Consider the following 14,998-nt stretch of genomic DNA (forward strand, 5'->3'; position numbering starts at 1 on the left):
TGAAATGCCTGAGGCTACCTGGCTGTTGACAGAAATAGACCTGTAATTGGTTCTCTCTCCTTTGTCTGTGTGCATCCCCAGGACCCACATAACGGGCTGCCAGCCTGTGGCCACAATGAGGCTGACCTCCTCTGTTAACTGTTTGAGAGGTGGTCATTTGCCCTTTTATTATGTTCAAGTAGAGATTTAGCTCCAGGGTAAGAGCAATCCTTTAGAAAGCAATTCTTATGGTCTAATACAATTGTGAGGCTCTTCCATCTATGGCTTAAGCTCATTCTCTTTTATCCTGTTCCACTAAACAGGATACTGTTGACTTATTCTTGCCCACAAAATATTCTTTATTGTAGTTTGGAACTATATTCTTAAAGATATAAAAAACCTCAGTTAGTATCTTGGAGTTTCTAATCCATGGTTTGTCTCTGTGGCCTTATATAGCAATAGATTCTGCACTCTAATTGGCTTTAGCTCAGAATATGGAGGAGTGGAGTGGGGTAAGAGTGGTGAAGATGACCACTTATTTTCATTGAGTCATCTCTAATTTAAGTGTGTGGTGGTTTTGGTTAAGGAGTAGAACTAACCAGTAATTTTTTCTATTCATAGCAGAGTTTTATTATATTCCAGAGACTGGTATCCATCAGGCTGATCATTAATGAGTATTCTCACTACCTACATCTTCGTTCCCATATTTCAACTGCTTTATATGATGTCTGATGAAAAAAAAAAGTTTGTATATTATTAGCTACACTTTTTTTTTTTTTTCTTAAAAATTCTGTACCCACTCTTGAAGAGTCAGTAATTATTTCTTGAGACCTAGGACTATGCCTCGGAGAAGGCAATGGCACCCCACTCCAGTATCTTTGCCTGGAAAGACGGAGGAGCCTGGAAGGCTGCAATCCACAGAGTCGCTGAGGGTCAGACACGACTGAAGTGACTTAGCAGCAGCAGCAGGACTATGCCTAATTCATCTTTATTTCCTAAGTGTTTTAATCAGAATAGATGCATAATAGCTGAACAAATGAGTAAGTGTATATTGTTATAGCACTTACTTCTCATGTCCATATAATACAGTAAATTCTTGAGCCTTTATTCAGTGCCTCTCTTGTCTTCCTTCTAATTCATATGTAATATCACAGTTTTTCTTAGAATATAGTCACTTGACTTTTAAACTTATTTTAAAGGTACAAAAATTTGTGAATTGCCCACATGTCCTAGGCTGGGGTTTAACTGCCAAATTAAAATTGAGAAGTTATAAGTTTTTCCTGGAAAATAAAGCGATTTTAAGAGGAATTTTTCTTTTTAAACAATTAAGTCTAAGTTCTTGATAATTGTGAATCAAAGAACTGGAAACACTAATCTGGGAAACAAACACTCAAATTTATGTCTGGTCTTTACCCCAAACAAAAAATACAAATTATGGAAGTTAATTAAAATTTTCACATACATAGTATACTGTAAAACTGAAAACATTTCTTTTGGAAAATGGCTTAAAGTCCGTGAAACTGAGAATTTCTTGCTGTGGACTGTAGTGGAGATGAGAATAAAGGTCTACCAGCTGTCCAAGAGGCTCTTGTGAGTGTGAGCTGCTGTTACTTCAAGGAGGTTGTGGCCTGGAGCTCATGGTGTCTCAGGGGGCCCTCTTGGCATCTTCCTAGTGGTTCCTCAGGGTTGACCTAGTTCTGCATTTTGCAGCATAAGTGGCTTTTACCACTACATCTTCATGAAGCAGTAGGAGAAGCAAAAATGTCTTGGCAGACTTAGAGATGCTATTAGGGAATGGTACTACTCCTAGAAAAGTGATTCTGGTCGCTGGATTTGTGTCTACAAACCCCTCAAAATTATTCAGCTAAATATGTTAAATGCTGGAGGTATTTTTTAAAGTATGGTGGAATTTTAAAAATAAGTGATTTAAATCTTTTTTGAGTTTTCAAAATGGCATTTTGTTGTCATATATTTGAGATAGAATGGGTAAATTTTGAAAGAACAGCATGTTAATTTGATACATTTATATATTGTAATGTGATTGCCATCGTAGTGATAATTAACATCTCTCACATTACATAATTATCTTTTCTCTTTATGGTTGGAAACTCTAGTCTCTTAGCAAGTTTGATTATAATAAGATATTATTTATAGTCACAATACTGTGTATTAGATTTCTAGGGCTCATTTGACTGTTCATTACAAGTTTGTACCCTTAAACACCATCTGTTCTTTCCTCTCACCCCCATCCCCTTGCAACCACCACTTTACTCCCTGTTTTATGAGCTTGGCTTTGAGATTCGACATATAAGTGATATTACATGTACTTGTCTTTCTTCGTCTGACTTACCTCACTTGAGCATAATGTCCAGATGGCAGGATATCCTTTTCCTCATGGCTGAATAATATTCCATTGTGTGTATATATGTGTGTGTGTGTGTGTGTGTGTAGTGTATATATATGTATATGTATATATATGCCATATCTTCTCAGTCAAACCCATTCCTGGGTAACAGCAAATGGTCTATAACTGAGGCTTAAGCATATGATGAGCAAAGGCCTAAGCTTTATCAGTATAAATCAACTGATTTATAGTATTCATCCAAAGAACAATAGCCACAGATATGAAGATGTCCCTTATCTTAGCAGAAAATAAACTGAGAAATATATAAATGAAAGTTGTACCAAACCCAAGGGGGAGAAGAATGGTGTTGCTGGTTTATCATGAGATAATTCCAGCGTGCCCTGCACGCAGCCTCCCTCCTTTGGCAGATAGACTTTCCTCCATGTGGGTGCCAGGGACACTTGATCCCACCGTTTCATGTTTGTTTTCAGGATCAGTTCAGTGATATGAGAATCAGCATAAACCAGACGCCTGGGAGCAGTCTTGACTTTGGGTTTACAGTAAAATGGGCTTTTTCCAGGATCTTCGTAGCATCAGTTGAAGCAGGTAAATCATAGATTTTGCTCTACTCTAGTTTTTTCTCATTTGTTGTCTTTTGCTGTTCAACGTCCCCCTCCCACCCTCTCCCCCTGCCCAGAAATTTGCTTATTTGAAAGAGGAGGAGAAAACACATGTGAAAAATGCAGCAGTAAAGTGAAGAGATATGTCTTCTTCCTGGAGACTAATGGGGTTATGAATTACATATTGTTTGATCTTGCCTAGTTAATTTTAGTTTTGAAGAGTCGTAATTTTGTGAGTGTTACAGAATTCATTTATCAAAATTTTAGACTTAATATTTGGAAATACTAGCAAACTACTAAACTGAAGATCCAGAAAGAACTGTCCTTGTGTTTGTGGTGGATACATAGGTATTATATATCATCAGTATTTTCTGAGCATCTAATGGATCTGTTGCCCGTGGACCCTGGAGGATGCTTCAGGACTTTTACAAAAAGGATTGCCCCTCCTCCACCCAGGATTATTCCAAATTAGGTCTAGGAACTCTTAGCAAAATATTACAAGACCTGAAATTAAAATTAAAGCTATTATATATATGAGGAGTTCCTCATTTACATGTTTTAGCTATATAAAAATGCATACTCACTCTGGTTATTTCTTTGAGATTTCAAGGCTGATTTAATTAGATAATGATAGATAGTAATTTTAAGCCATTTTAAGTGACCTTTTTTTTTTTCCTCTCCATTCCAGAGTGCATCTGGCTTTGGAAGCTCAGCTGAAGTACAATATATACTTTATGTTTTTAATTTAAACATAATTAAAATTTTCTTCTTAGGTTAATAAAGCAATTTTATTGAACAGATGACTTTATCATTTCTCCTTTAAATGCTGAGAAAGATACATACCATAGAATAAAAAAATGCCTTTGGTTGCCTTGTAATTTTGTAGCTACTCAAATATTTGATAACTTTAAGAAATTTTGTGTCTCTTCTGCAACTGAAAAGATATGAGAAATGCTTAGATGAGGTTAAGAAGTCATTATTTTCCTTAATTTAAATGAGCAGTGACTAGTAGAACAGGTTTTTATTTTTCATTGGTGGTTTCATTTATTTTGCTTTATTTAGGTAGCCCAGCCGAATTTTCTCAGCTACAGGTAGATGATGAAATTATTGCTATCAACAACACCAGGTTTTCATATAAGGACACAAAAGAGTGGGAGGAAACCATGGCTAAGGCCCAGGAAACTGGGAGCCTAGTTATGGATATCAGGCGCTATGGAAAGTCTGGTGAGTTGGTTATCCCACTGTGTTTGGCTTTCTAAACTGGGAGCTGGTCTTTGGCAAGTGGTTATAACAGCTTGCTTCAATAACATTTTTTTTCTCTCTCCATTTCACTTTTTTGTTTTTTGGCTGAAAGATGTTTGTGGTTATGTTGAAACGTCTTGAATGATATTTCTTTGGATGTTCTGTCTGAAAACTTTTCACTAGCAAATTTACTGAATTCTACATGATTTATTGACTAATTGATGTGCTGAACTGGCTTTGAATGCAGATAGCAACTGAAGGCTCTTGTACTTGTGTCTGCATTTGGGAGTTATATGCTGATGTTGAATATTAAGAATTACACTGTGGTTTCACTTCCTCTACAGAATCCTGACTGTAACTGGTCTAAGAAAGAACATAGTAGGTCTGTATCCCAGTTGTTGACTCTCAAGGAGCTTTCTGTGTACATTTCATCATTGTGTTTCTTAATTGTCGAGGTTAGATGAGGAAGGGCATTCAGCTTTCCCAGACCTACCAACTTAGGATATCAAAATATAATATCCAGTCCTGGTTTACAGAAAGATTCAGCAAATTTGCCAGTCTTTTCATTATTAACATGCTCTAACCCTCTAGTTTTGGAAGGCTATCTGGTAGTAAAAGGCCTCAACCTCTTCATTTCTTTCACATACTGTCTGATTTATTTGTCGTGTGTGTGTGTATGTTTTATGTGTACATTTCAGTAACCTTGTTCTCTCCACTTCTACATTTATGTGTACTCATTTCTTGATCTTCATGTGACAATCAGATTGGGGCAAAGACCAGGCTTCCCTGCCATTTACACGGCATAAAACCCTCAATCTCACCAGTATGGCTACCAAAATTATAGGTTCACCTGAAACAAAGTGGATTGATGCCACTTCCGGAATTTACAGCTCAGACAAAGCTTCAAATCTGTCAGTAACAACCGATTTCTCAGAAAGCCTTCAGAGTTCTGTAAGTAATTTGAGAAGTGTTAGTATTGGGTAGAGCAAAGCAACTATAGGAAATGTGTTGAAGGTGGGGGAGGAGTTTACTTTCTTTGAACAATTTTGATGCTATTTTAAAAACATAGATAATTAATAAGGTAATTTATAGTAATGAGAGTAAAATATATCTTTGAAAATCATAAGGCATTACTCATGAATAATAATAAGTGATAGTGAGTTATATAGTGAAAATAATCTAAAGATCCCACAGTGATCTTTTGTAGGTGTTTCTTACCAACCGTTGATCATTATACCCATCTCTCAGATCGTTGTGAATGTGAAGAAGTTAATTATGTAGAATTATAGGCTATAACTTTTCTATGCTTTCCTTAGTCTTTACTGGTAAAATAAGTGTAGTAATTGTGTGCAATTTAAAAACCTCATGAAGCAGTTTTAGTTCTTGTGTGGGTGAATTTGATGGGTAGAATTACATATGTAGTTAAGAGATGTGCAGTTACCTTAATTGATTAAAATTGATTAATTAGAATGTAAGCATTTTTCTGAGTATCAAAGTAATATTTAAATTTACATTTTCAAATAAATGTGTTTACATTGACTCCCTAGATATAATTGTTGTCATCCCAAGATGCTTCCTTTGGTCTAATAAGGAGATTTTGCAACCTTGTATAAAAAAGGTTTAAATGTTAGAGGGTTCTATATGACTTTGTTGCTTATTTACAAAAATAAAGCAAATGGACAAATGGTTATTTAGCCCATCATGTTTCTTGGAAAATTAATGACGGGTCGAACTGAAAGCCATTCATGCTTGCAGTTAGTCATTAATTTTCCACAGCTCCTAAAAAAACAATGAAAAAATTACATTTCTATTATATGTAAAAGGCTATAAGGAATATATTAATATCCTGAAAAGCTCATCTTGTTAGCAGATATGTTTACTGATGAGAAACGGATTATTTAAGCCCAGTGTCCAACTGGAGAGAATGTTAACTGCCATTTTTATCCTTTCTAGAATACTGAATCAAAAGAAATCAATGGAATTTGTGATGAAAGCAGTACTTTTGAATCAAAAGGTAAACATTACCATTATAACTTACATTTAAAATATAGGAAAAGTCACTACACTCAAGTCCTGCTATTATAAAAATTAATATCTGTGAGTGAAAGCAAAACTGATCCAGTGCAAGTTGAAACTCAAAGGTTAGCATACAGATCCAATTGCAGCCAGGTGGAAGGGCGTTCAGTTCCAATGTTGAATAGTCCAGGAACTGCAAACAAAGCTTTGGCAGGCTCTGTAGGAGCTCTGAGCGCCTATGTGTCTAATCCAAATAAGAAAGACTGGTTTTCTGGAGGCCATCAACCTTCTTGCTATGGTGTGCTGGCAAGGGGAGTCTTAGATAAATATGAAACAATGCTTGAGGTTTCCTTTCCCCCTTAATTGTTGTCAAGGGGTCAAGCTTGGAAGCACCTAGTAATAGGGAAATGCCAGTGGCAATAAAGATTGTTAGGAAAAAATATACCCATTTGTAATGAAAAAGCAGACATACAGCATCTAGGGAAACTTTGTAGTATGGAGTTACCGCTCCTTTCCTTCTCCTGACCGTCTGCAAATAACTGAGCCGCCCCATTCTGTGTGCTGTGGCTTAGGCAGACAAAGTAAATAAGAAAGATCTGGTCCATAGACAGGTCTGTAGGCAGGGAGAAACTCAAAGAAGTCAAAGCTTCTCTTAACATGAAACTAGACTGCCAGGCACAGGGCTGGGTTTTCTCAGGGGTTTGGTGATTTTGAGTTTGCATTCGTCAATTCATAATATCTGATGTCAAAGTCAAACCAAGTTTATAAATTTCCCTTCCTTTATTGATTATTTATCTTTGTATTTAATTTATGATAGCTGAAAGTGACTGCATTTGCTTTTTTCCTTTTTAAAGTTAATGGCTATAAGATCTTGGAAACTAGAGCAAAATAGTTAGTGTCTGTTGCTCAGTTGTGTCCGACTCTTTGCCACCCCATGAACTTAGCCCACCAGGCTTCTCTGTCCATAGAATTCTCCTGGCAAGAATATTGGAGTGGGCTTCCATTCCCTTCTCCAGGAGATCTTGACCCAGGGATCGAACCCAGGTCTCCCGCTCTGCAGGCAGATTCTTTACCGTCTGAGACACCAGGGAAGCCTAGTTAAGAAGAATGTTTTAATTGTAGCTTTAAAAAAATTTGTTCTCTGGATATTTTTATTTTCTTGTTCTCCCCATTTTTTTAAGTTCCTTTTTTAAAACTTCTGTGTATTATGAAACTCTTAGTTACAAGCAATTCTCCTTGTACTTGAGAATTTGAATTGATTAGCCTAAGCAAAAAAATTTAATTTCCATTTCCCTAAAGCTGTGTGATCTGGCGTGGAAGATAGTACTTCGGCTTCTATGAAACTATGATGCTAGCTGCTAAAATTTATTAATCAAAATATTAGTTCCTGTTACTAATTTGAACGTAGTTATAGACTACTAAAACTATGTGTGTCTCTGTGCATTGAAATAACCCCTATCTTCTATGGCTATCAGTTTTGTCACTTGAAAAATAATATTGCTACAGGTTGGAAAAATGTATCAAGTATCATTTAGTTTTCCAGTGGTGAGAGATTAAAATGAATGACATGATATTGATATACTTTTTTGTTTTTTTGTATTTTTCAACTAGCCTCTGAACCTATTTCTTTGAAAAACTTAAAAAGGCGATCACAGTTTTTTGAACAAGGTAAACTGCCAAGCTAACAATTCATGTACTTTCATGGAATTGTTCCCACTCTCCACTCTCTCCTGATAGTCTGTGGTGCTCGGCACTGAGCCTCTTCAGTTTGGCCATCATTATGACCAAGCAACGTAACCCATTTCCATTCTTTCCCTAGGGTCATCAGGCTTTTCTTACAGTTCATGGGTCTACCTCTGTGGTAATGGGTCTTTGCGTGTCCTTTGTATACCTCTGAAGTTTGTTTTTTGTTTTTTTTTTTAATAAAAAAAATTTGAGATGCTGTTTAAACACACACTTCTTGCCACTGGGTGACAGTGAGAAATGAGAAATTTCATGTATGCTTTACTGCTTCCTACAAATTGCATTCTATTAGATTACACCAACATGCAATTGGCCAACTCCTAAAAAATCAAATTTTGGGCTATGGAAAATGCTCTGAATAAAGAGCAGAATCATTGAGTGCTGTGAGGATGATGACTTTGGAGTGTTACTAGGACTGCTATGTTGACTTTGAAGTAAATTAAAGTAAATTTCGGACACACCTGTCAGCGAGTGTGCTTTGACATGCCCTGTGTTGGTGTAGTCGGGCAGTGCTGCTTCACAGGGTGCTTTGCATGTGGCTTTTCCTCCCCGTTCACCTTTGTCTCATGCTCTGTCTCATGGATGCAGTTTGAACTCTCTGTTTTGCAATCAAGAACTTAAAAGTAATATCCAACATTTGAGATGCAATGGCGCAGCCAATAGGGAGTGTGCTGTTGGTGTCTAAAATGTCATTGTTTCTTACTTTTAAGATTATCCATAATATTTACAAACTTGCCTTATAACATGATACTTACTGGATCTGTGTATTTTGTGTTAATCTCCTCGTAGGCACTTTTGATGAATTAAGATCTCTTTTCAACCGTAAATAGAACTAGCTTACCAGCTGTGCACGTACAAGGGTCTATTTGTGTCAGTATCCTTGGTGGGTTTGACATTTTTTGTTCAACTCTGATTTTTCCGTGGTAATTTAATTGAAACCATATGATACTTCTAGTTCAAATTGGCTAAAATGAAGCAATTCCTTTTCTTTCTCCATGGTAATTTTCACTCCCTTTTCCTCAACAGACTATTTTAGGGAAAGAATATTTTCCTAAATCTCAAAGCAGTTTTCTGAAAAATTTCGTTGTGTAAGTGAATAATCTGACAGCTGAGGTTTCAGGAAAAATGAAAAAATACAGTACGAGAATGTATTTTATGAAATTTGCTTACATGTTTATAATCATTGTATTATATTCAGGCAAACACAGTTATGTAGGCCCCCTGAGAATAAAAAGAATGACCTTCTGCCCATAAGTTTACACATGAAGTCTGAATCTTTGTGTTTCAAGTAATAGGCAAGGAAAGGGAAATAGTTCATGAACATGTTTGTTGGTGACTTATTTCAGAAAAGTAGCTCCTTGGCAATAAGCCCTGAAAAATGTGACTTACACCTGTCACAGTGTAATTGAATAGCAACGAGTAAAAAAATTGGGTTCTATAGTTGTTGTAATATTTGAAATTCAATTTTTTTCTATTAGGCTATGAGAATATTATTCACCCTATTAATAAAAGGACCCTGAACCCCTTAGAAATATACCTGTATCTTTGCCCTAGCACCTCGAGCTGGGCTGTAACTTGGGCATTCACTGTTGATCTTTTTCACTGGCTTTGAATTGTGAAGATAAGTGACAAGCAGATGGAACTAAAGAGAGAAGCTTACTGTTGTTTGAAAACAACTGATGTCACTTAGTATACTGGCATAGAACCAGCTTAGTGATACAGTTTTCTGAAGGGAATTATTTCATAGAAATGAAGACTTACATTGTTTTTTTATTCTTTCCTTGCCCACATGCTGTAACATAGGAAGCTCCGATTCTGTGGTTCCGGATGTAAGTAGTCTTCGTTTGGTTTTGGAATAAACTAGGAGGCTTGGGTGGGGCTGAACTAGTAGTGCACAGTAGTATCACTTATTGTTACTTTAAGCTGCATGAGAGTTTATCCAGGAATGACCTTTCCAACATGAAGAGACCTTTTTTTAATTGAAGTATGCTGCTGCTGCTGCTAAGTCGCTTCAGTCGTATCAGACTTTGTGCGACTCCATAGACGGCAGCCCACCAGGCTCCCCAGTCCCTGGGATTCTCCAGGCAAGAACACTGGAGTGGGTTGCCATTTCCTTCTCCAGTGCATGAAAGTAAAAAGTGAAAGTGAAGTCGCTCAGTCATGTCTGACTCTTAGTGACCCCATGGACTGCAGGCCACCAGGCTCCTCTGTCCATGGGATTTTCCAGGCAAGAGTACTGGAGTGGGGTGCCATTGCCTTCTCCGTAATTGAAGTATAGTTGACTTATAATATTGTGTTCATTTCCGGTGTACAGCAAAGTGATTCAGTTATATGTATATACGTTCTTTTTAAAATTTTGTCCATTATAATTTATTACAGGATATTGAATATAGTTCTCTGTGCTATATAATGAGACCTTGTCATTTATCCATTCTATATAAAACACTTTGCATCTTCTAATCCCAAACTCTCAATCCAGTACTCACCCATTCCCCTGCCCCCCTCCCCGTTGGCAGCCAGGAGTCTGTTGTCTATATTTGTGAATCTCTTTCTGTTTCTTAGGTGAGTTCCATTTGTGTTACGAGACCTACTTTGAAATATAAAGCCCATTCTCCTTTGGTACAGCATAGGTCAAGGGTGATCTGAATAATTCATGTATGCAAAAGTACTTCAGTAGATGACTTCATGAAGTAACATATTCTTCTTGGTTTGCCCCTCTTCTCTTATAACCTGGCAGCTTCCAGTCCCAACCATCAGTGCCCCAAGTCGCTGGGCCTGGGATCCAGAGGAGGAACGGAAGCGGCAGGAGAGATGGCAGAAGGAGCAAGACCGACTGCTGCAGGTAGAGCAAAGTAGAGTGGATCAGCAGAAACTATATTTGCTCTAAGAGCTTCTCCTGCTCAGTGTCAACTGGTATTAAGAAGCAACTTGAAAAATGAAAAGCCAATAACCACATGATTAACAAATGCTTTGATATGTAGCATGTTTTGTATGAAATACTTTTCTGTTTTTGAAAATTTCTAGGTCATCCTTTTTAAATTATTTATTAGTCCCTGGGTATATTTTTAGCCACCTTCATGGATCACCGTGCCCGAAGGGGCTTGCATAACTCAATGAAGCTATGAGCCATGCTGCGTAGGGCCACCCAAGGCAGATGGGTCACAGTGAAGAGTTCTGACAAAATCTGGTCCACTGGAGAAGTAAATAGCAACCCACTGCACTGTTCTTGCCTGGAGAACCTCATGGACAGTATGAAAAGGCAAAAAGATATGATGGCAGAAGATGAGCCCCCCAGGTTGGAAGGTGTTCAATACGCTACTGGGGAAGAGCTGAGGACAATTACTAATAGCTCTGGAAAGAATGATGTGGCTGGGCCAAAGCAGAAGCAGTGCTCAGTCATGGATATGTTTGGTGGTGAAAGTAAAGTCCAATGCTGTAAAGAACAATATTGCATAGGAACCTGGAATGTTATATTCATGGATCAAATTAAGTTGGATGTGGTCAAGTAAGAGATGGTAAGAGTGAACTTTGACATCTTAAGAATCAGCGAACTGAAATGGATGGGAATGGGTGAATTTAATTGAGATGAGCATTATATCTACTACTGTGGGCAAGAATCCCTTAGAAGAAATGGAGTAGCTCTCATAGTCAACAAAAGAGTCTGAAATGCAGTGCTTGGAGGCAACCTCAAAAATGACAGAATGATCATGATTCGTCTCTAAGGCACACCATTCAACATTATAGTATTCCAAGTCTGTGCCCCAACCATTGAGGCCAAAGAAGCTGAAGGTGAACATTTCTATGAAGACCTACAAGACCTTTTACAACTAACACAGAAAACAGATGTCCTTTTCATCATAGGGGATTGTAATGCAAAAGTAGGAAGTCAAGCGATACCTGGAGTAACAGGCAAGTTTGGAGTACAAAATGAAACAGGGCAAAGGATTACAGAGTTTTGTCAAGAGAACACACTGGTCATGCAAACACCCTCTTCCAACAAACCAAGAGAGGACTCTACACATGGACATCACCAGTTCTTTAATACTGAAATCAGATTGATTATATTCTTTGCAGCCAAAGATGGAGAAGCTCTACATAGTCAGCAAAAACAAGACCGGGAGCTGAGTGTGGCTCACAGATCATGAGCTCTTTATTGCAAAATTCAGACTTAAGTTGAAGAAAGTAGGGAAAACCACCAGGCCATTCAGGTATGACCTAAATCAAATCTCTTAAGATGATATAGTGGAGGTGACAAATAGATTCAAGGGATTAGATCTGACAGACAGACTGCCTGAAGAACTATGAACAGAGGTTCATAACATTGTGGAGGAGGCAGTGACCAAAACCATCCCAAAGAAAAAGAAATGTAAGAAGGCAAACAGGTTGTCTGAGGAGACTTCACAAATAGCTGAGAAAAGAAGAGAAGTGAAAGGCAAGGGAGAAAGGGAAAGATACATCCAACTGAATGCAGAGTTCCAGAGAATAGCAGGGAGAGATAAGAAGGCCTTCATTAGTGAACAATGCAGAGAAATAGAGGAAACAATAGAATGGGAAAGACTAGAGATCTTTTCAAGAAAATTGAAGATACCAAGGGAACATTTCATGCAAAGATGGGCACATTAAAGGACAGAAACAGTATGGACCTAACAGAAGCAGAACAGAACTATACAAAAAAGATCTTAATGACCAGATGACCATGATGGTGTGGTTACTCACCTAGAGCCAGACGTTCTAGAGTGTGAAGTTAGGTGGGCCTTAGGAAACATTACTACAAGCAAAGCTAGTGGAGGTGACAGAATTCCAGCTGAGCTATTTCAAATCCTAAAAGATGATGCTGTAAAAGTGCTGCAGTCAGTATGCCAGCAAATTTGGAAAATTCAGCAGCACCACAGGACTGGAAAAGATCAGTTTTCATTCCAATCTCAAATAAGGGCAATGCCAAAGAATGTTCAAACTGCTGTACAGTTGTGCTTATTTGACATTCTAGCAAGGTTATGCTCAAAATCCATCAAGATAGGCTTCAGCAGTATGTGAATCCAGAACTTCCCAATGTACAAGCTCAGTTTCGAAGAGGCAGAGGAACCAGAGATCAAATTGCCAACATTCATTGGATCATGGAGAAAGCAAGGGAGTCCCACAAAAACATCTACTGCTTCATTGACTATACGAAAGCCTTTGACTGCATGGATCACAACAAACTGTGGAAAATTCTTAAAGAGATGGGAATACCAAACCACCATACCTGTCTCCTGAGAAACCTGTATGCAAACCAAGAAGCAACATTTAGAACCATACATGGAACAACGGACTGATTCAAAATTGGGAAAGGAGTACAAAAAGGCTATATATTGTCACCCTTCTTATTTCATTTATAAGTAGAGTATATCATGCGAAATGCTGGGCTGGATAAATCACAAGTTGGAATCAAGATTGCCAGAAGAAATATTAGTAACCTCAGATATGCAGATGATACTACTCTAATGGCAGAAAGTGAAAAGGAACAAAAAAGCCTCTTGATGAAAATGAAAGAGGACAGTGAAAAAGCTGGCTTGAAACTCAGCATTTAAAAAACTAAGATCATGGCATGCAGTTCCATCACTTCATGGCAGATAGAAGGGGAAAAAGTGGAAGCAGTGACTTCCCTCGCAGGGGTCTTCCCTTGTAGCTCAGTCAGTAAGGAACCTGCCTGCAATGCAGGAGGCCCAGGTTCAATTTCTGGATCAGGAAGATCCCCTGGAGAAGGAAATGGCAACCCACTCCAGTATTCTTGCCAGAAGACTCGCATGGACAGAAGAGCCTGGTAGGCAGGCTATAGCCCATGGGGTCTCTAGAGTTGGATGGACATGAGTTAGTGACTAAACCACCACCACCACGAGAGACAGATTCTATTTTCTTGGGCTCCAAAATCACTGTGGATGGTGACTGCAGCCATGAAATTAAAAGATGCTTGCTCCTTGGAAGAAAGGCTCTGACAAACCTAGGCAGCATATTACAAAGCAGAGACATCACTTTGCTGACAAAGGTCTGTATGGTCAAAGCTATGGTTTTTCCAGTAGTCATGTATGGATGTGAAAGTTGGAACATAAAGAAGGCTGAGCACCAAAGAACTGATGCTTTGAATTGTGGTACTGCAGAAGACTCTTGAGAAACTTTTGTACTGCAAGGAGATCAAACCAGACAATCCTAAAGGAAATCAACCCTGAATATCCGTTGGAAGAACTGATGCTGAAGCTGAAGTTCCAATACTTTGGCCATCTAATGCAAAGAGCTTACTCATTGGAAAAGACCTTGATGCTGGGAAAGACTGCAGGCAAAAAGTGAAGTGGGTGGCAGAGGATGGGATGGTTAGATAACATTACAAACTCAATGAACATGAACTTCAGCAAACTCTGGGAGATAGTGGAGGACAGAGGAGCCTGGAGACCCCTGTCTGTGGGGTTGCAAAGAGTCAAACATGAGTTAGGGATTGAACAACAGCAAATATTTTTAGATAATGTAGCATCATCATTTTGTGGCTTTTCTTATTCATGAGAGGTCTATAGATTTGTAAGGACCTACCCACATACACTTGAGAAGACTCTTGAGAGTCCCTTGGACTGCAAGGAGATCCAACCAGTCCATTCTGAAGGAGATCAGCCCTAGGATTTCTTTGGAAGGAATGATGCTGAAGCTGAAACTCCAGTACTTTGGCCACCTCATGCGAGGAGTTGACTCATTGGAAAAGACTCTGATGCTGGGAGGGATTGGGGGCAAGAGAAGAAGGGGACGACGGAGGATGAGATGGCTGGATGGCATCACTGACTCAATGGATGTGAGTCTGAGTGAACTCCGGGAGTTGGTGATGGACAGGGAGGCCTGGCGTGCTGCGATTCATGGGGTCACAAAGAGCTGGACACGACTGAGCGACTGGACTGAACTGAACCCACATACACTGTACGCTCGGTCTATTACAGAGTAATTCAGTGCCCCTTCCAGTTAGCTGGGGGATTCCATGAATTACAGCTATGGGAAAAGGTGGTTATGGGTTCGGTTCTCCATGTCTACTCTTCCTATC

At 38.6% G+C, this 14,998-nt stretch overlaps 1 protein-coding gene across 9 annotated transcripts in view; it reads left to right on the forward strand.

Moving 5' to 3' along the window:
• LMO7 (LIM domain 7) overlaps positions 1-14,998 on the forward strand; it is a 219,928-nt gene that overhangs the window by 191,659 nt on the left and 13,271 nt on the right. For 4 of the 9 annotated variants that reach the window (XM_010839668.1, XM_010839670.1, XM_010839671.1 and 1 more), the window contains 7 exons: positions 2,815-2,929; positions 4,006-4,167; positions 4,949-5,136; positions 6,139-6,199; positions 7,813-7,869; positions 9,748-9,773; positions 10,682-10,786. In XM_010839668.1, coding sequence (XP_010837970.1) covers positions 2,815-2,929; positions 4,006-4,167; positions 4,949-5,136; positions 6,139-6,199; positions 7,813-7,869; positions 9,748-9,773; positions 10,682-10,786 — 714 coding nt within the window. The remainder of the gene's footprint in view (positions 1-2,814; positions 2,930-4,005; positions 4,168-4,948; positions 5,137-6,138; positions 6,200-7,812; positions 7,870-9,747; positions 9,774-10,681; positions 10,787-14,998) is intronic. The other 5 variants (XM_010839667.1, XM_010839674.1, XM_010839673.1 and 2 more) reach the window with 2 other exon arrangements.

Source organism: Bison bison, unplaced genomic scaffold, assembly GCF_000754665.1.
Source record: "Bison bison bison isolate TAMUID 2011002044 unplaced genomic scaffold, Bison_UMD1.0 scf7180017864128, whole genome shotgun sequence".
Classification (NCBI taxonomy): domain Eukaryota; kingdom Metazoa; phylum Chordata; class Mammalia; order Artiodactyla; family Bovidae; genus Bison; species Bison bison.